Here is a 20,425-nt window from a genome sequence, read left to right on the forward strand (position 1 = left end):
AAAGAACTCATCACCTTGGTTCAAATCTTGTACGGGGTTCCCCATTATAAATCCAGGTTATGTTCCTAAATAATGCAACTTATGGCAAAACAACTTATAAAGGGGAATTAATACCCATAAGGAATAATGTAATTAGCTTGAGTTACATTCCCAACATATACAGTTCATGCATGTTTAGACATATAATGTAGCCATAACCCATAAAAACAATAAATAGAAATAGATAAGACAAGTATGCTGTTACTCTTACCTTGTAAATGGATTTGATGTGCTTGATGGTGGAAGTAGGGATACTGAAACAGTACCCCCTTCTTGGTGAGAGTTAGGCAGAAGAGAGGGGAGATGGGATGGGGAGTCATCCACCACCATCTCATCATCATCCAAGATGTCAATTTCTTCATCTTCCTCAATGCTAAAGGCAGTGTAACAACTGTTGGCCCTGCGTCTTCCATATCTTGAAGGCCTGAAGGTCCAGCTTCTTCAGTGACTTGTTCGAGTTTCTTTATGTTCCTGAAGAAAGACTAGCATTGTCTGCTTCCCACTACAAATTTTTGTTTCCAAAATCTCTCGATAGCATGACAAGCTGTCATTTAGATGATGTGCAAACTTGGAAGAGTGATCAGTCAGGTGATCGAGTCTTGATTGTGTTGATGATTTCAGCAGCAAAGTTAAAAATATGGCAAAGAGACTTCACTGTAATTCCTTTATCTTCCTTCTTCGTCGTTTCAGCTTCATCTTCTTCCTGGATTTCCTCTTCAAATGCTTGCTTATTTAGACCTTCCAAGTCTTCATTACTTAGAGGTTCTGAAGGAGAAGCAAGTAATTCAGTCAAATTCTCTTTGTTGACATTGTCAAATGCCATCTTTGCTAGCATCACCAACTCCTTTCAAATTGTGGTCTCATCGAAATCAACAAAGTAATTCACGGGTTCAGGATAGATTTTCTTCCACACACTGTTCATGCATTGAACACTTATTTCATCCCATGCTGCACCCGTGTGCATCACTGCATCCATTATGTTAAAAGTTTTCTAAAATTCCTGCATGGTTGGTTTTCCTTCCTCATCTGTATCATTGATGAGTCTCCTGAACATCCTACATAGATAATAGGATTTAAAGTTAGCAATTGCACCTTGATCCATTAGTTGAATCAGTGTGGTGGTAAAAACTCAACTTTAATGTTGGGACATAACAATTCATAATCTAAGTCATGTGCAGCAGCATTATGTACAATAAAAAGAATTTTGAATGTTAGATTTTGTTCTTCACAATATCTTTTCATTTCCAGAACACAGTAATCCACAAACAGTCACAGAATATTTGCTTTGTTATCCAAGCCTTTCACTGAGACTTCCATATGACGGGGAGACAAGATCTGACATAATTTTTCATTGTACAGGTTCTTGCTATGATAAATGAGCAGTGGTTTAATTTTCTTGTCTCCCTTGGCATTGCCACCAAGCAAGAGTGTCAGACGGTCTTCTGAAACCTGGCACACATTTTTCATTAACAGAAATGTAAGTTCATTTTGGCATTTGTGTCCAATAAAGTCCTGTTTCTTCCACATTAAAGACTTGTCAGGGATCGTATCCTCCTTCCTGAATGATCTCTCTCTCAACTTTGCCTGATATGCTGTGGTTGTCTCTGTGTTGGCGTTTGTTCATCTTACACTCTAACATTCTTGAACCCTTAGTGTGACTGGAAACTGAAACCAGCCACAGCTAGCATTAAATGTTTCTTCTTTAAAAGTGCCTCCCATCTCCTGTTTCTCTTTATCCTTCAGGAATTTGAATAACCTCACTGCCTTCTCCTGAATGGCATTGAGACTTATCAGCATATTCTGCATAGGCGAGCCATCCAACCACACAGCCATCATTGTCTCCATCATTTCCATCACCTTGCTTCTTTGCTGAGCAATCTTTACAGAAGAATGCTGCATCAGATGCCTAGCCTTTTCCATTATATCATCAGTATTCTTGGCAATGGTATGAACCGTTGTCGGAGGTAGGCCAAGATAGTAAGCAATGTCAGCAGCCCGTTCACCATTTCTGATGCACTTTATTACATCTGTTTTCACAACAACAGTCACATTAACATGTTGCCTCTTGCAAATAGCACTTAATTTTGCACGAACACTTGATTTCCCAGTCATGGTTAAAGGATTACCCAAATATATTAAGATATGTGTACTCGCAATGCATTCACTTCAAAACTTACAAACAATAAGGAGGACAATGCAAAGGATTGCTGTCCCTTAAAAAACAACCTAAGTGTGGATCTGTGTGATGTATAATTAATTTACTTTCCGTAATTAATTGACGACTTATATGTGAAACAACTTATAACAAGACAACTTAAAATGGGGACCCCCTGCATAGGTCCCTAATGAAAATATGTGTGATGATCTCAGGTCTAAACACCTTTTTGTTCTAGTCACAAAGCCATTGGACAAGTTGACAATCTTGACCCTTTTGGTTTTAAACAGGCAAAGGATTGGCATATAAGGTGTGTTGTGCATCAAAATTGAATTGAATTGACAGATGAATTATAGAAATGTGTATAATTTTTATTCAGGTACATGTATACTGCAACCATCAGCATGGTACCTGGATTACGCTTAGCTGTAGAAAATGTTGCTACTCTTGCCCTTTCACTAAATGGAAACCACATAAGAAAAGGGATAGGAAGAGGAAAGTGCTAATAGACTAGGATATGCAAACTTCATTAATAATTATTATTAAAAAAAGAGTATTTACTACATGCACTGTGGCCACTTTCCTAAGTTAAATGTTTTTTAAAATGTTGTAAAAATTAAAAGTGAATAGATGATAAAAATAAAAGTATTAACTTAATTTTTTATAACCTCAGGCCCTTTTTTAGTTATCAACCATAACTGTAGAACACACAAGAAAAACTGACAAAAGCAACAGTTGCTAGTGCTACAGAATAATGACAACTGTATTTAATTTTGATCTGTCATCCGTAACAGCTGAGCAATTAAACATTATAATCTAATCACTGAAGTTGCCATAGCAGATTTTAGCAAACAGTACACAATACATTCTCTGACTGCAGATTAAGTATTACTCGAATAGATCTAGACAGTATGTTTACCTAACATAAAGATATTTTACCATCTGTAGTGGTAACAAGGATTTGGAGCTTGTGAATTTATTACTTTAGTGATATCTTAGAATCATAGAATACTAGAACCAGAAGGGACCTTGAGAGGTCATCCAGTCCAGTCCCATGCCCTCACGGCAGGACAAGGAACCATCTATATTAGGGCCAGCAACCTTTCTCAGGTGGAGTGCAGAAATTTGACCTTTTGACCTCTCTGTACTGTCTGAATGGTGGTGATGCTTTAAAAGACACTAATAAATAAATAAAGATGCAGAGCTTTATTATTTAGGTGATGGTTGGTAGCATTCGCTGTTTTTTTGTTAATCCACTGGCGGCGTGGCTTTGAGCAACCTTCTGGCTGCATGGAGGAGGAGCGGGGAGGATGACCTCCTGCTTCATGTGCTGATGAAAATCGGCTCATGTGCTGCTCTTGGCACATGTGCCAAGGGGTTGCTGACCTGATTTAGATCATTCCAGATATTTATTTATGTAACCTGCTCTTAAATATCTCCAATGAAGGAGATAACACACTCTCCCTAGGCAATTTATTCCAGTGCTTAACCACCCTGACAGTAAGTTTTTCCTAATGCTCAACGTAAACCTCCCTTGCTGCAATTTCAGCCCATTGCTTTTTTGTACTATCATCAGAGGCCAAGCAAAACACTTTTTCTCCTTCCTCCTTATAACAGTACTTGAACACTGCTATTATGCCCCCTCTCAGTCTTTTCTTTATCTAAGTTAACTAAACAAACCCAGTTCTTTCAGTCTTCTCTCATAGGTTATGTTTTCTAGACTTTTAATCATTTTTGTTGCTTTTCTCTGGACCATCTCCAGTTTCTCCATATCTTTCTTGAAATGTGAGGCCCAGAATTGGACACAATACTCAGACTGAGGCCTAATCAGTGCAGAGTGGAGCAGGAGAATTACTTCTTATGTCTTGCTCACAACACTCCTGTTAATGCCTATAATAATTTACAGTAATACTCCATTGCACGTACATGTGTATATGTAAGATGATTGCATTAAACCATATAGAGGCTGCACAGCAAATGACAAATATTACCAATTTCACTGTATAAGAGTTGTTTATGCACACAGTAAACTTGTTTTGGATTCCATTTTGTTTTGTACACTACAGCATACTAAATATCTAATATTTCAGAGTTCAGACTAACATATACCTTTCTGACTTTTAAAAGCTAGGTTGTATGTTTGATAATGTACTACAATACTACACGTTACACTGTGAGGATAACCCTAAAATTTGATAGTATTGCCTGTCTGAGTACCCCTTGCAGGATTATGCTTTTAATTTGCACAAGTTCTCAAACGCAGCCCCCTGGAAGTTCTGCATTTGCCAGCCAAAGGCAGGTGTTGCTAGGTGGGTTCACACTGTACTGACAGCACGATCTGACCATAGCACAGACACAGTATGATCTGGCATCCATGAAAAAACTTTGCCCCCAGTGACTTGCATTGGACTGAATCAACCTAATGTCACTGGTGTGTGCAATTTAGTAATTAACTTCATAGCGCTGTGAATGGGGCGGGAGGCTGGCTTCTTCCCTAGCATGGGGGGTTTGGGTCAGCAGCTGCGGGTGGGGGGGAGCCTCCTTCCCCAGGAACGTGGGTCTGGGGCAGCAGGTGAGGGGGGGAATCACCCCTGCCCCACATCCCCCAGGGGTGGTGCCTGTGGCTCTGAGCGCAGGAGTCTCTGCTTTCTCCCCATCGTCAGGCCAGGGAGGCTCCTGCGGCTCCGCGCTCCGACGCGCTTGACCCCGCGCGGCCCCTGTACCCAGCGCGGCGGCCGGGACGGAAAGTTTGCTCAGCGAGCGGCGCGCAGGCCGGCAGGCGGCCGGGGCCGAACGCCTGGGAGCTGGAGCCGGCAGAGAGGGAGCTACCAAGTTGCCTGGTTGCTGTGGCAACGCGGCGGAGGCCGGCCGGCCCCCTGCGTCGCGGGTGGGGCGCCCCCGCCAGCTCTGGTCAGTGCTCGGGCGGCACCTGCCTGCGAGAGCGGGGGCAGCTGCAGCGCCAGGGCCGCGCTCTGAGCCCTGGCCCTAGCCGTGCGCGGCGCGCAGAGGTAAGCGCTGCCTGCTCCTCAGCGCCTCCCACCCCGCCGGTACTCCTGGGGGCCAGTCACAGCTCCGGGCCATTGGCGGGAGCTCGTTCACCCCCCCCCCCCCCGCCAGACCTCCTCCTTGTGTGGCCGCCCGCAGCTGGCCGAGGGCCTTCAGGCTCCCCTGCTCCGCCTGTAGGCGCAGTGTGGGCTGAAGGTCCCCGTGCTGTGATCGCCCTCCCCGCTGCTGGGGTTGTGCGGACCGCCCCTTGCCGCGTGCTGCGCCGCCTCCCCGTCCGCTGCACCCCAGGCAAGGCCAGACCCGGAGCGGGCTGCACTAGCAGGTGGAGAGGCGGCTCCCGGGGCAGGGCGCTGAGCTGGCCTTTGTTCCATTCGCTTTGGGGGGACGGCCGCAACTGTGGGAAGCGGGATCCCGCTCTCATGCCTTCCTCCTTATTTGTAACCCTAAAGAGCGAGGTTGGTTTTGCCGGGTACTTCTCTTCAGCGTCGTCGTAGTGAAGATGAACCTGCATTAAAACTGCAGCTCAGAAGCACCGTTGCTTCATTCTGGTTTCTCATCTGTTGAGAGAGGGTTGTTGCCAGTGCTGTCCTGCATCTGTACAAGTATTGCAAAGGTAGAGTGGCCACATTGCCCTATGGCAAGTACAGGACACTGGGGACAGGGGCAGGGCTGCTGTCCCATGTCAGGGCTCCTTGCCAGTGGGACTGCTGTTCCAGGGTGAGGCACGGGGGATGGGGGCTCTGTAGCCTCCAAAGGGCAGGTGTCGGGGTGAAGGGATGTGGAGGATGGGGGCTCCAAAGCCTCCCAGCATCTGGGCTCAGGGAATGAAGCAGGAGAAGGAGGCAGCCAACCCATTGAGGGGCTCCCTGGCAGCGGGCACTTCCTCCCCTAAGTGTACGGCACTAAAGAAAAAGGCAACTAGCCTATTGTGGCATTTACTGGCAGCAGGGTCTGTCACCAGGGGGTGTCAGGGAATAGTGCAGCTGCCGCGCAGAGAAGCTTCCCTGCACCAAGAGCTGCTGCCACAAGGGATAGGGCAGCCATGCAGTGGAGGAGTTCCCTGACAGGACAGGCTGCCACCCCAATACACAGGGGCCAGGGAACAGGAAGCCCTTCAAAATATGGGACAATTTGTCTATTTTGTTAAAAAAGTCAGGATGCTTGTGAGATGGCTTACATAAGGGACTGTCCTGGTAAAAATGGGACAGATGGTCACTGTGGGCAAAGGGCATATCATCAGCTTCTTATATGACAGTGGAGAACTCTTAACTCATTTAACAGCAGCCCTTGCCCCCGGTTAAATTGGTGAAGCCCATGGTACTATTAAAACCATTTAAAGTGTTCTGGAAAGCATACTTCAAAACAGACTGAAGTGCTGCAGATGACGCAATTGTCACTTGTATTCCTTTGGAAATCAGCTGCATTGTATATAGACAGTTACTTGTGATCTGTTTTGAAATAAGGTTAACACTAATTAGTTAATTAAGATAGAGGTTGTTTTCAAAACAGTTGTCTAGAATGCATAACAGGCCTAGGGAAATAAGACAGCTACCTGTATGTAGTCTGTCTGCATGGAGTCAAAAAACTGTAGACTAGGCTGCCTGATTGGAAGGCAGTCATTTTTAGTAGCCACTGTAACTTTTGAACTGCCCATCATCTTGGCTACTAGGACATTTTATAACAAAGATTTATCCTTTTCCAATTAATTCTAATTTTGTAAGAATCAGAAATCAAAATCTATTTTTGCATAATCATCATCTCATAAAATTCCTAAACCTATGTGTTTCTTTAATTTTAGAAAAAATATTTGAATTTTGTGGATCCTGCTATGTATAGTCTTTGTGGCATAACACATGCAATTCTTCACTTGCATTGTAGCACTATTTAAATTTTTATAGCAATAATAAATATTTTAAATGTCTGTTTTAAATCAGCAGTAAGTGTTTTAGTATATTTAACTGAAATTAGTGTTCACAAAAGATACTAAATAGAGTCCTGGAAAATGACATTGGTCACAAAACAGATAAGGCAACAGCAGCCTTATCAGATTAGATCAGTTTATCAGTTGTGCTCTAGCCTGGGCCTGGAGACCAGGTGAAAGAAGTCTGAGTGCTATCTCAAACTTTAGCCTTTCTACTGTAGGTAACCAAAACAAAAAAGCAGTCATGTAACACTTTAAAGACTAACAAAATAATTCATTAGGTAATGAACTTTTGTAGGGCAGATGCACTTCTTCAGATCTGGCATCTTAACTGGTGCACAGAACATTTTTGTATAGGAACTGATACTTTGATTTATTGTACATTATGTGACCTGACATCTGGAATTTAAGGAGAGCTTAAAAAGCTTGACTGCTTTCTGATCCCAATGTTTTGTTGAACATAGTTAAAGCTTATGAAGAGCTATGTATGTATCTTAATTAAATGCTTGTCTGAAATGGCACTGATAGCCTGCCGGGAAAACAACAATTTGCAATCAAACAACTCAACATACTTGATTCTCAGTTGAGTTTACCGTAAGTATTTCACATTCTGTCTATAGTGCCTGAAAGGGTCTTAAGAATTAATTAAAATGCTAGCATCTAACCATTGCGGTTTTGCTTATATACTCAGTGGAACAGCCTACGTGAGGTACAGTCTGATGTTTCTACTGGAGATTTTTTGGAGCATAAGCTTTCGTGGGCAAAGACCCGCTTTGTCAGATGCGTCTGAGGTTGATGAATTTCCACTCCATATGGCTAAATACAGTACCTTGCCATGGGGATGAGTATCAGAGGGGTATCTGTGTTAGTCTGTATCTACGAAAATGAGAAGTCCTGTGCCACCATACAGACTAACAGATTTTTTGGAGCATAAGCCTTACGGGGCAAAGACCCACTTTGTCAAATACATGTCAGGAGGCATTTGTTGGATGCTTTGTAAGATGCTTGTCTGTGTTAGAGAATTTCCCTGCCATTTGAAGAACTGATGGAGCCAAATTCCGTTTTAATGTGGATGGATTCAGTTTCTTTGAAGGAGCTGAATTAGTCATTCTGAAATTGATTTTTGACCCTGTTGAACTTCTGTTGAAATGTTGTGGAATTGAAATGTAGTATTAACAGTTTTATTATAATTCTGACTTGGGAAAAACTGATTCTGGTGAGGTAAGAAAGGAATTAATTGTCTTCAAGGACTTGTTAAAAGTAAAAGCAAATGACTGGAATGTCTAAAATATTTTCATTATGCATAAAACACATTTAGAACTAAACTGTACACTGATCTGTCTTAAGTCAATATGGGAAAAGACAGTAAATATGTGGAAATTATTTCTGTATAGCTAAAGGTGGATTATGAACTTTGGCTCTCAGAAAATTTTTCTCCTGTCCACAATAGATAATATATTTATAGTGCATTTCAGATGACTGACTTATATTTAATTGGATTAATTTGTATAAGGAAAACAGGGACAAGTTATATGCTTTTTTTTTTTCTAAAGACCGTTTTTCTTTCTTTCATAAAGCCATCTGAGTGTTCTTTGTTGTTATTTGTTAATTTTCACTCTTTTCTAGATATGCAAAATTATCTTTAGTTGAAGGTTCAGTCCACAATTTCTAGTAGGCAAACGATGTATCTAGCTCTTCTTCTTGTGATTAATTCTTATCAGCTTCAAACAATGTTTACTGTTTAAATCATGCGGAAGATTGAAGAAACACAAGACACTAGTCAGATGCAATTTGAAAATTGTCCAATGTGTGTTTCATGGAATGGTATCTTTGTGATACCATCATATCATATTAAGCTGTTTAGTATCCTGCATTTTTGCTTCTTTCCTCAATTGAAATTTTAGCTGAATGAGGAGTGAAGAAGTGGGCCTTAGCTTTCTAATGGGGGGAAATATTGAATAGCATTTTTGTATCCTATAGACATGCTTTACATCACAGTGTATTAAATATAGTAATAAATTATGTATATAATACAGTATTAGAAAGAATGTGTGGTTTTGATGTTCTCTTGAAAAGTACAAATATGTTCTTTAAACAATACTTAGGCCTGGTCTACACTAGTAGATTAAGTTGAATTTAAGGGTCTAAGTTTGATTTTTTTATAAACTATGCATTTGCACTCCAGTGCTCAACAGATCAATTTTAAGGATCTCTAATGTCGACTTTTGTAATGCTGACTTCCCCTGGAAGTAACTTGAGAGGTTGAATTTATAAAGTTGAACTGTATAGGCGGAGACTGCAGTGTTAGTAAAACTGATTTTACGAGCTTTTAAACTAACCCCCAGTGCTCCTCAAGGTGTCCTTTCTGGTCATTGCTCCACCCCCACTGCTCCCCAGGTGTGCAGGAAGTAGGAAACAGGAACCCTGGTATTCTGAATTCGTTTCTTTATGATCAGCATGTTGCTTGCATCTAGCCACTTCAGGGAGCCCAAACATGGAACCATCAGGAGAGCCAGGGTCTCAGTACGACTGGCTGGCTAGCCCCTGCCCAACTGCAGCACATGGCAGCTTGGCTGTGAGGACCAGACAGCGGCACATGAGACAGCTGGACAGCATGTCCTGCATGAGATGAAGACTTCTTCCTTGCTCAGGACATAGGAGAGGCTAAAATACATTTTTCTGTACTTCACATTTGTACGTGGTAGCCTCCCTCCCACACAGGTGCCATGCAGTTGGGGGTTTAGCCGCCATCTCATCACGTGGTTAGCGCCTCCCCTCCAGTGCCATGCAGCTGGTGGTCCACCCTACACCCTACTACAGCACGTGGTGGCTAGGCTGTGGGGGTCATGCTTGTAGGAGAGGCTGAGAAAACTTCTGCAGTTCAAATTTCTATAGAGCAGCCCTCCTCCCTGACAGGCGCCTTGCAGTTGGGGGGTCTAGTCCCTGCCCAACCAGACCATGTGGCTTGCTCACGCCCTGCCACACCACATGCCAGCTGTGCAGCGTGGACCATTCTTTCTAGGCAGCAGCATGTCCTGGCCTGCCCAGGGTGAAGGCTCCCCCTGCGCAGCAAAGATATTCAGGGGCTGTTGCTGGGGAGAAGGCTCTGCCCATGGCAAAGATTTTCTGGGGCTGGCTGGCCCCTGTAAGGCAACATGTGACGGGGTGGGGGGAGGCTTCCCCCAGCAGGGCCACATCTATGTTCTGGTGACTGCACCCTGTTAATAGGGCCAGCTGAGGCTTGCGGGGCTGGTTCTAGCTGCATCTGTGGGCCTGGCCCCCCTGTCTCCAGAGGACAGACAACATCGTGTTAACAGATGCTGGCTGAGGTTTGGGGGGCCAGTACTGGCAGCATCTATGTGGGCTGGCACCCCCCTCTCCAGAGGACAGACAGTTAACAGGTGCCTCAGCTGGCCGCTGCCAGCTGAGCTTTGGCGGGCCGGTCCTGGCTGTACCTGTGTTCTGGGTTGGCTTCCCCACCTATGCATACTGCTTCAGTACTCTCCCATCCCAAACTGTGTGGTTTGGGGACGTTACACAGTATCCTGTTTGTTGCATTTTTTCCTGGGGGGAGGAAGAGGGCATTCTATTTGGCTATCTAACTGTACTCTCTTAATGAAAATTTGCTGTGCATAGTCAATCCTTCAAAGTCTTTACCAGAGTAAGGGTATATCTACACTAAGAGAGAAAGTCACCTTTATACCACTAGATTTTATGAGGTCTAAGTTGAGCATCCACACCTGTTCACAAAGTCAACATAGTGTGTTTCCACTATATTGCCTAAGGTCAACTGTTGCAGCAGTGCATTGTGGCACCTATCCCACAGTTTCTGCAGCCCTGCTGCATTTTGGGATTTGTTTTGCTCCCTTATGTGCTGCCTGACCCTGTGAAAGGTATTCTTTCACTAGGGGAAAACTGAGGTACCTGTTAATATGGTGCAGTTAGCTGGAGCGCAGACACCCTAATATGTGGGATTGACAGCACTCTCGAGTTCAGCTGTCCTTAGGCAATGTAGTGGAGACACACTATGTCGACTTTGTGAACAGGTGTGGATGCTCAACTTCAACTTCATAAAATTTAGTGGTATAAAGTTGACTTTATTTCTTAGTGTAGATATACCCTTACTCTGGTGAATACTTCAAAGGATTGAGTATGCATAGAGAATTTTCATTAGGAAAGTATAGATAGCTAGCCAAATAGAATGCCCCCTTCCTCCCCACAGACAAGCATCCCCATCCTTCCCCCAGCTGTATATTCTGGTAACTCACTGCAGCTAGGGCCAATGGGATCCCAGGAGCTGTGCTGCTCTGGGCTGGGGACTCTGCGGGCATGCCAGGGAAGCAGGAGCCATGTCAGGCTGGGGCTGCTGGGACCGTGTTGAGCTGCAGGAGTTGCTTGGCTCCCAGCTGGAGGTGCAGGAGTCTCACAGCTCCAGGTGGGAGTGGTGCGTCTGCGCAGGGGCTGAAGGAGCCACACAGCTGGGGAAAGTGCTGCAGGGGCTGCCTCTGCTGCTACTGCTGCACGTGCATCACACCAGGTGTTGGGGGGTGTGCGGGGAGCGGGCAGAGGGGGTCTCTATGCATGCAGCTCTGCTGAGCTGCATTTCACCACACCCTGGTGCCCTGTTCACCAACTGTATTGGACAGCACGGCTTTGATATATTTAGTGTAATTGCATTTGACTTAAAGAGGTCAGCAGGTTTAAAAGAGGTCAGCATCCTTTTTACACAATTCTTTCTCTAATCCTGTGTGATTTTGTGTTAGGAAAACAAGAAGTTGGGAAAATGCAGTCCCTCACTTATTAATCGTCTTTATAAAAATAAAATGATCACTTACAAAGGTGATATGGAATAATCTCTGTACTTAACTTCTGGGCTTTTTTAGACATGGAATGGTGGTGAGAGCAAAAGTTTTCAGAAAGTAGTTGCATCTCATTTTTGAAGGTCCTTGCAAGATACAAACAAGAACTATACATCATATGGTATAATACAGTTAAGAAGAAGATCAAAATTCAGTGGAGGAGAAAAATGACAATAACTGCATACTTACCTGTACTAGAATATATATGTGCGCTGTCTTTTGGAATATTAAAAGTATTGCTATTCAAGCAGGTATTGTGCACATCTAAATACTGCATGTAACATTTTAAAATCTACTTTTTATGTGAAACCCGATATAGAAGACATGCAAAATCCTTTATATGTAGTTGTCATTGGCGGGTCTTTTCCCAAAGGAACAGAGATTTGCATGCTGTATCTGTTCTATGACTCAGATTTTGAGTAGGGATGTGATGAAAATCTTTTTAGTAAACTTTCGTGATGGTCTCACAATCAGTGTATTTGTTAGCAAAAAAGCCCATTTATCAGTGGAACTTACTACATGCTCTCCTGGAATTGAAATAAATGTAATGTGTTTTTATAATATTTTAGCAGATACAGATTTTTCTGGTCTGCAGATGCTTACTATGGGAATCCACAGCTGTAATACCTCATCTATAATTTTTAAAAATAAATCTGTTAGCAATCTGGATAATTAGTCTCTGTCACCATTGGTGACTTCTTTTGACCTCAGCAGACCTCATTCATCAGTGTTTTTACAGTGAATTTGTTTTCAGAGTTGAAGCACAACTATAATTCCTTTTGACTCCAGTTTGCATGGTGAGTGTTCTAAATTTGTGAAAATTGAGATCATGGTGTGTTCAAATTTTATATATATAGTCCACTGTTTAACAAGTACATTTGCTTCATGGAATTCTGAAAAAGTCCAGTAAATAATGCATGTGCCTGTGATTTCTGATATATCTAGGGGGAGCTTAATCATGGTTTTGTTAATACTCATATTCTCATTCCAAATATATTGTACATTGTATTTACCATAATAAAAGAATGTGTCTTCAAAGGAACTGTTATCAGAGTTTGTTCCAGCTGACACTGAAATTCAGCAGCTGCAATGTTTGATGTGCAAGGAGAGCCTGTGGCCTCTGCTGTTTGTGCCACTGTATGCATTTAGATAGTGCATGAAGTGGCCCTCTTGAAATTCTTTCATGACATTAGGCAAAAAAACTATAGAAGGTAAAGCTGCTTGTTACCACAACTAATTTGTTCATGTGCTGAACTGGAGTCTTGAGATGTAATGAGGAGGAAAGCAAAAATAGTTACAGTTAGGCGGCAAGTACCTTGTCTGTAACTTGGGATGTATTCTTGGTAGATTGAGAGAGAGTGAAACTTGTTCACATTTTTCTCAATATGCTCATCTCAGGAACAGCAATGGTGCGATGAAGAAGAAAGTTACCTCATGTAAAATGAAGGTGTGTTTCTAGCTAAAATGATCTAGAAGATAGCTGAAGACACCAGGTTGTGGGAAAGGACATCCTTCAAACTATAGAGCTAATGTTTTTGACATCCATTATTGAGAGTTGCTCTGATTTTCTTATTTTACAATACCGTTTATTTATTCATAAGTTCTTTTTGCATTCCTGCTGGTGTAGTTCCTTTTTCCATGCAACGTCCTTATGTCAAGCTGTGAACTGAAAAGTGTGTTCTGGATTAGCTTTCATTATGTGCTGCATAACTAATGTTGGTGGATAAAGGTTTTGTATAATTTACATTAGAGAATCAGATTGCTTGACCTTTGTGCTTAGTACAAAAACGTGTGAACGATATGTTAATCATAGGAAGTCAAATAAAATATAGTCCAGATAGTAAACAGGTCATTCAAAATGGATTTTAGAACTTAGAAGAAGTTTCCACAAATTCAGAAAAATCCTTCCTAAATAGTGAATGCTGCACTCCGACAGGTTAAGGCAGAAATGCCAGATTGTAGGAAAGTGAAGTTTCAGTGTAGGAGGAATGAGAAGCCACAAAAATATACTGAAGTAATTCAAGACATATATACCAGCAAGCAGCAGGATCAGAAAGAAGAAAACATGAAACCCAATATGCCTTCCACATGTGAATTTGTTAATCCTATCATTTCCATCTTTCTTTTCTACCAGTCCTTTTTCTAAAAACAATTTGATATTTCTTAAACTCAGTAAATGTTATTGTTTAATTTCTGACACAAGGCAAATACCAAGTTTCTTTGCTGGAACCTACATTTGGGGGACAAGAAGGAGAAAAAAAACATGAGAAATGAGTAAATTTCTCTGAATAGGTATTTTATTAGTTGCATTTTGAAAGAATACAGCACCTTAAGCCTGACATCTTTCGTGTTTAAAAATCTAAATAAATGAGTTTTAAGGTAAACCTTAAATAAATGTATAGGGTTTTAATGACCGAATACCCAAAGAGCTTACTACTTACACCATTTAGAAAGCAGTTTGTCTTTTCACACTTAGTAGTTAAGTAACTGAAGAAGTTCTGAGATGAAAACCTTAACTTGCAAATTGGTTCATTTCCAAAATGTGAAATGAGTGTGTGATTTTTAGATTAGAAGTAAGTGCTAACTGCTGAATATAAACTCTTATTTATGTTTTTGTAAATTGACCTCCAAGAACAATTTCAGTTGGAGAAGAGACAGTACTTATTTTTTTAATAAATGATAGATCAGTTCCATGTAAGCTGTGATTGAAAGAAAATGTGGAACAAAGATGCCACCTTGTGGGAGATAACTTAGTTGGTGTCATTGGCTGCTAGTTAGGTTTTAGATTGTTTTCGTATAGTAAGCACTGATGGTTCATTTTAGTTTTATTGTTCACTCAGGTTTTTGGATGATGTAGCTATATATAATAATTACAGTTGTCTTTCTAGTCTCGTCTACTACACGAATGGCCACAATAATTAAAGGTAAGTTCTTCTGTGCCCACTGTTCTCATAATTTTGGCACCAAATTCTTTAAGCTTTTGTTTTTCTGCGTTAAAGTGAAGTTGTATGACTCGTTCATATTGTTTGTTTCATAAATGTTTAGAAAATATTGCCCAACACAAAGGTATGCTCTAAGTTCAGTGAATCATGGCTCTCGGGTAAAGGCATGGATTCTACATGCATGTACTAAATTTGGAATTTGGGAGTATCCCTTCAATCTTTGAGTTTTTTATTTATTTCAACTAGGACTATGTGGTCAAAGCAAATTAGGAATAGTGAGTATTGGGAGACTAGGGGGTTATCTGTTTGTTTCACTAGCTGAATAACACAGCAGGCAGTGGGGATCCAGGAAGGGTGAAATTAATGGAATAACTGGTCAAGCTATCTGGAGTGGATCACAAATGTGGGTACCAACCTCAGGGCACACTGTCAAGAAGCATGGTCCATCTCCCATATTGGTTGTATGTTCTGTGATTAGATTTCACCAACCAAGTAGCAAGAGTGAGCTCTACAAGCCCTAAAACAGCCTTACTATGGATTCACCTAGACCACAGCGCCCAACTTGCCACCCAGGCAAGCCTGCCTTTGTGATACATGAGACCTTACATCAAAAATCCCAACAATATTTAGGTTATTCCCAGTCCCTACAGACAAGTCACATTACTCTGGTCAATTGCACCCCCAGAGCTCTCACCAAAGACAGCTCTTGCAGCCAATCCTGTAATAAACGGACTAAAGATATATTATATAAAAAAGAGGAGATTGTTATTTACAAGGTTAAAGCAGGTAACAAATGAACTGTGGTTGTAGATTCCAAAAGAAAATAGAATTTTCTCTGATAAGCAAAGTCCATATGTCCTTTAGGGGTAATCCAGGCAAAATAGTTGGAGTTGTTTTGCTCATATTTGCCCCTTTTGAGTCCTTGCAGTAAAAAGAACCCCGTTTCTTCCTGTTGGGGATTTTTATCCTCTTCTCCCCAGAGACAAGCTGATGAAGTACTTTTTCTGGAAGGGGTGAGGAATGCAGTTAAAAATCTTTTGTTTGTTTTTTGATGACTCAAAATGGCTCTTCTACTTTCAAAGGGCTTCTGTTTGAGTAGGATAGCCTCACATTTCTGTTATGCAAATGCAGGCTTCTCTCCTGTTTAATTACAGAGGTTTGCAATACAAAAATTCAGTTTAAGCTTATACTATGGCCTACAGATAAAAATGAGATCAGTACATGCACCATCCTGATACACAGATGAACTAAATCAGTGCCTGCATTTGTGATAGGTGTCTTTCACACCCAAAACCCAACAATTTTCACATTCTGTGTTTACTCAAGGGAATAGAACAGCAGAGATGATCCACAGCAGTAACTTCAGCGTAATGACTGATCTATGTCTTCAAATGAGCCTTAGCTTTAAAATGCTGTGCTCAACAATCATGATTGTCTTCTAACTTTTGAACTTACTGTGTCCCCAAATCCACTGTGAGTGTGACAATTTATGGTATTACTAACTCTCACAGCTGTGTAGTGAGTAATGTGATTTTGACCTTATGAGCTTTTAGGCTCACAGGTGTAGGACTTGGATTGGTGAATGCTTCCTGGGTTGCAAAATGTGACTACTGCTGTCCAGTTTGACATAGAAGTCTTTATAACTGACTTACGAATTTTGCCCATGTGTCAGCATTTGGTGAAGGTCTGTACAGTTACTCACCTCTGACATTGTCACCCAAGAGACTGACAAAGGAGGTGCTGTTGTCATCCCGAGTAGGACAGACTACCAAAAGGAGGCTGTCAGGCAACTCTCCAGAACTGCATTCTACAAGCCACTGTTCCAGGATCCCAGTGAGGAGTACACAAAGAAACTACAGCATCTGCTCAAGACCCTCCCTACACAAACACAGGAACAAATCTACACAGACACACCCCCTTGAATCCTAACCAGGTTTATTTTATCTAGTACCCAAGGTCCATAAACCTGGGAATCCCAGATACCCCATCATCTCAGGTATTGGCACTCTCGCTACACTACAAGATTGTCTGGGTACGTGGGCTCTCTACTCAGACCCTACGCTACCAGCACTCCCTAAGCTTTCTTCAAGATACCACCGACTTTCTTAGGAAACTACAATTCATTGGTGACCTTCCTGAAAACACCATCTTGGTCACCATGGATGTAGAGGCCCTTTACACCCATATCCCACATGAAAATGGACTTCAAGCTGTTAGGAGCATTATCCCTGATGAGACCGCAGCACAAATGGTGGCAGAGCTTTGTGACTTGTCCTCACCCACAACTATTTCAGATTTGAGGACAATTTATACCTTCAAATCAGTGGCACTGCTATGGGCACCCACATGGCCCCACAGTACATTAACGTTTTTATGGCTGACCTGGAACAGCGCCTCCTCAGCTCTTGTGCCCTAGTACCCCTCCTCTTTTGCTACATGGATGACATCATCATCTGGACCCATTGGAAAGAGGCTCTTGAAGAGTTCCACTATGATTTCAACAATTACCACCCAACCATCAACCTCAGCCTGGATCAGTCCACACAAGAGATCCATTTCCTGGACGTTACTGTGCAAATAAGTGATGGTCACATAAACACCAGTCTATACTGGAAACCCAAGGACCACTCTGCTTACCTACATGCCTCCAGCTTCCATCCAGGACACACTACATGATCCATTGTATACAGCGAGGCACTAAGGTACAACTATATTTGCTCAAATCCTTCAGACAGAGACAAGCATTTGCAAAACCTTTACCAAGCTTTTCTGAAACTACAGTATCCACCTAAGGAAATAAAGAAGCAGATTGACAGAGCCAGATGTGTACCCAGAAGCCCCCTGCTACAAGAGAGGCCCAACAAGGAAAACGAGAACACCACTGGCCATCACATACAGCCCCCCGCTAAAGCCTCTGTGGCACATCATCAGTGATCTACAACTCATCCTGCACAAAGCTCTTTCCCTCTCACAGATCTTGGGAGGCAGGCCAGTCTTCACCTACAGACAGCCTGCCAACTTTAAACAAATTCTCACCAGTAACAATAGACCACACCACAATAACTCTAAACCTGGAACCAATCCCTGCAACAAACCTCGGCACCAACTCTACTCACATGTCTCCACCAGCAATATCATCACAGGACCTAACCACGTCAACCACACCATCAGGGGCTCTTTCACTTGCACATTTACTAATATAATATACGCCATCATGTGCCAGCAATGCCCCCACTGCTATTTACATTGGCCAAACTGGACAGTCTCTAAGTAAAAGAATTAATAGACATAAATCAGACATGAGGAATGGTAACATACAAAAACCTGTAGGAGAACACTTCAGTCTCCCTGGACACTCAGTAACAGATTTAAAAGTAGCAGTCCTACAACAAGCAAACTTCAACAATAAACTCCAGAGAGAAACTACAGAGCTACAATTCATTTGCAAATTTGACACCACCAACCAAGGATTAAACAGAGGCTGGGAGTGGTTGGCCAATTACAAAAGCAGTTTCTCTGCTCTTGATGTTCACACCTCTACATTGGCTACTGGTAATTGGCCACATCCTCCATGACTGAACAGACCTTGTCAACTCTGGCCCTCTCCTTGACTGAGATTGCCTCATTAAACCCTCCTCTGAAATCACTCCCCCCCATGCATCTGACGAAGTGGATCTTTGCCCACGAAACTTGTGCTCCAAAATGTCTGTTAGTCTGTAAGGTGGCACAGGACTTCTTGTTCTTACTCAAAAGTGTTTTCCTGTCTGCCAGCTGTTTAGAGGTCATGCAAAAATATCAGATTTTTCAGTGGTTCTTTTTGTCTGAACCTTTCTTCAGTAGGCACTCAGTGTCTTCTTGAATTTTGATTCTGAGGTGCTCGTCAGCTGATCTCTACTCTTATAACTGAATTTTTTCTTCTAACAGTTTCCTTCAAAGGAAGCTCCTAACTTTTCTACCATTTCAATGGCAGGAGTGATGATGTTTTCAAATCTGTTGTGTCTGTAGGCCATGGTGAACTCAGGGCAGCTTCTCATCAAAGTAGTTGATGTTAGTGATGTCCAACCACTGAGTTTGTAATGCCTTGTTTAAACTATTTGCGTGGGAAAGGATAAGTGCCGATCTAAAACTGAGAACAGAAATTTGAAGTCAGTGATTTGGTTTGACAGGTCTTGTGTCTCATTTTGGCATCCAGCCTGGAATTTATGCAAGTGTACCAATTCCATTATGGCATTGCAAACCTTGGTTACTTGGTACCTCACTGGCCTAATGCTGTTAGTTCAGCTCTTTCAGTGAGTGTCACTTAGGGGCTTCAGAGTCAGATTTCATAGAACAGTAGAACAGGAAGGTACCTCGAGAGGTCACAGAGTCCAGTTGCCTGCCTTCACAGCTGGACCGAGCACTGTCCAGACCATCCCTGATAGATGTCTATCTAACCTGCTCTTAAATATCTGCAGTAATGGAGATTCCACAATCTCTCTCTGTCTTTGTTCCAGTGTTTAACCACCCTGACAGTTAGGAAGTTTTTCCTGATGTTCAACTTTAAACCTCCCTTGCTGCAGTTCAAGCCCATTGTTCCTTATCCTATCATCAGAGGCCCAGGACAACAATTTTTCTCCCTCCTACTTGTAACCCTCTTTTAGGTACTTCAAAACTACTATCATGTCCCCTCTAAGTCTTCTCTTTTCTAAACTAAACAAGCCCACTTCTTTCAGTGTTCCCTCATAGTTCATGTTCTCTAGACCATCTCCATTTTCTCCACATCTTTCTTGAAATGTGGTGCCCAGAACTGGACACAGTTGAGGCTTAATGAGCACCGAGCCTTGCTTTCAATGCTCCTGTTAATGCATTCTAGAATCATGTGTTTTTTGTTTTTGTTTTTTTTTTTTGTTTTTTTTTTTTGCAACAGCATCACACTGTGGACTCATATTTAGCTTGTGGTCCACTAAGACAGTACTCCTTCCAAGACAGTCACTTCCCATTCTATATACATGAAGGTGATTGTTTCTTCCTAAGTAGAGTACTTTGCATTTGTCCTTATTAAACTTTGTCCTGGTTACCTCAGGCCATTTCTCTAGTTTATCCAGATAATTTTGAATTCTGACCCTATCCTCCAGTTGCAACACTTCCCAGCTTGGTATCATCTGCAAACTTTATAAGTGAACTCTCTATGCCAGTATCTAATTGTTGAAGAAGATATTGACTAGAACCGGTTCCAGAACAGACCCCTGCAGAACCCCACTTGTTATGCCCTTGCAGCATGACTGTTAACCATTAATAACTATTCTCTGTGAATGGTTATCCAGCCAGTTATGCAGCCACCTTATAGTAGCCCCATCTAAGTTGTATTTGCCTAAGATGTCTCACAAGACATGATAAGATCATGTGCGACTATATCAGAAACTTCAGTAAAGTCTAGGTATACCACATCCACCTCTTCTTCCTTATCCACAAGACTTGTCATCCTGTCAAAGTTATTAGATTGTTCTGGCATGACTTGTTCTTC

The 20,425-nt window shown here is 42.2% G+C and overlaps 2 protein-coding genes across 6 annotated transcripts in view; one reads left to right on the forward strand and one right to left on the reverse strand.

Annotated features, from left to right (window-relative positions):
• Positions 1-1,671: 1,671 nt before the first annotated feature.
• On the reverse strand, positions 1,672-2,151 carry LOC142015124 (putative CENPB DNA-binding domain-containing protein 1). The gene has a single exon (XM_074998543.1). It carries the CDS (start codon positions 2,149-2,151, stop codon positions 1,672-1,674), a length of 480 nt encoding a protein of 159 aa, XP_074854644.1.
• Positions 2,152-4,960: 2,809 nt separating this feature from the next.
• The window catches only part of STK33 (serine/threonine kinase 33), an 89,266-nt gene continuing 73,801 nt past the window's right edge, over positions 4,961-20,425 (forward strand). For 4 of the 5 annotated variants that reach the window (XM_074999027.1, XM_074999029.1, XM_074999031.1 and 1 more), the window contains exons 1-2: positions 4,961-5,202; positions 5,650-5,813. The gene's annotated coding sequence lies outside the window, so the exon portion shown is untranslated. The remainder of the gene's footprint in view (positions 5,203-5,649; positions 5,814-20,425) is intronic. The other variant, XM_074999033.1, reaches the window with a different exon arrangement.

This window comes from Carettochelys insculpta, chromosome 6 (genome assembly GCF_033958435.1).
Source record: "Carettochelys insculpta isolate YL-2023 chromosome 6, ASM3395843v1, whole genome shotgun sequence".
In the NCBI taxonomy this organism is placed as follows: Eukaryota; Metazoa; Chordata; order Testudines; family Carettochelyidae; genus Carettochelys; species Carettochelys insculpta.

What these genes read in the sequence shown, in the direction of transcription:
- LOC142015124 (XM_074998543.1), bottom strand. Translation starts at nt 2,151, where the DNA reads ATGACTGGGAAATCAAGTGTTCGTGCAAAATTAAGTGCTATTTGCAAG.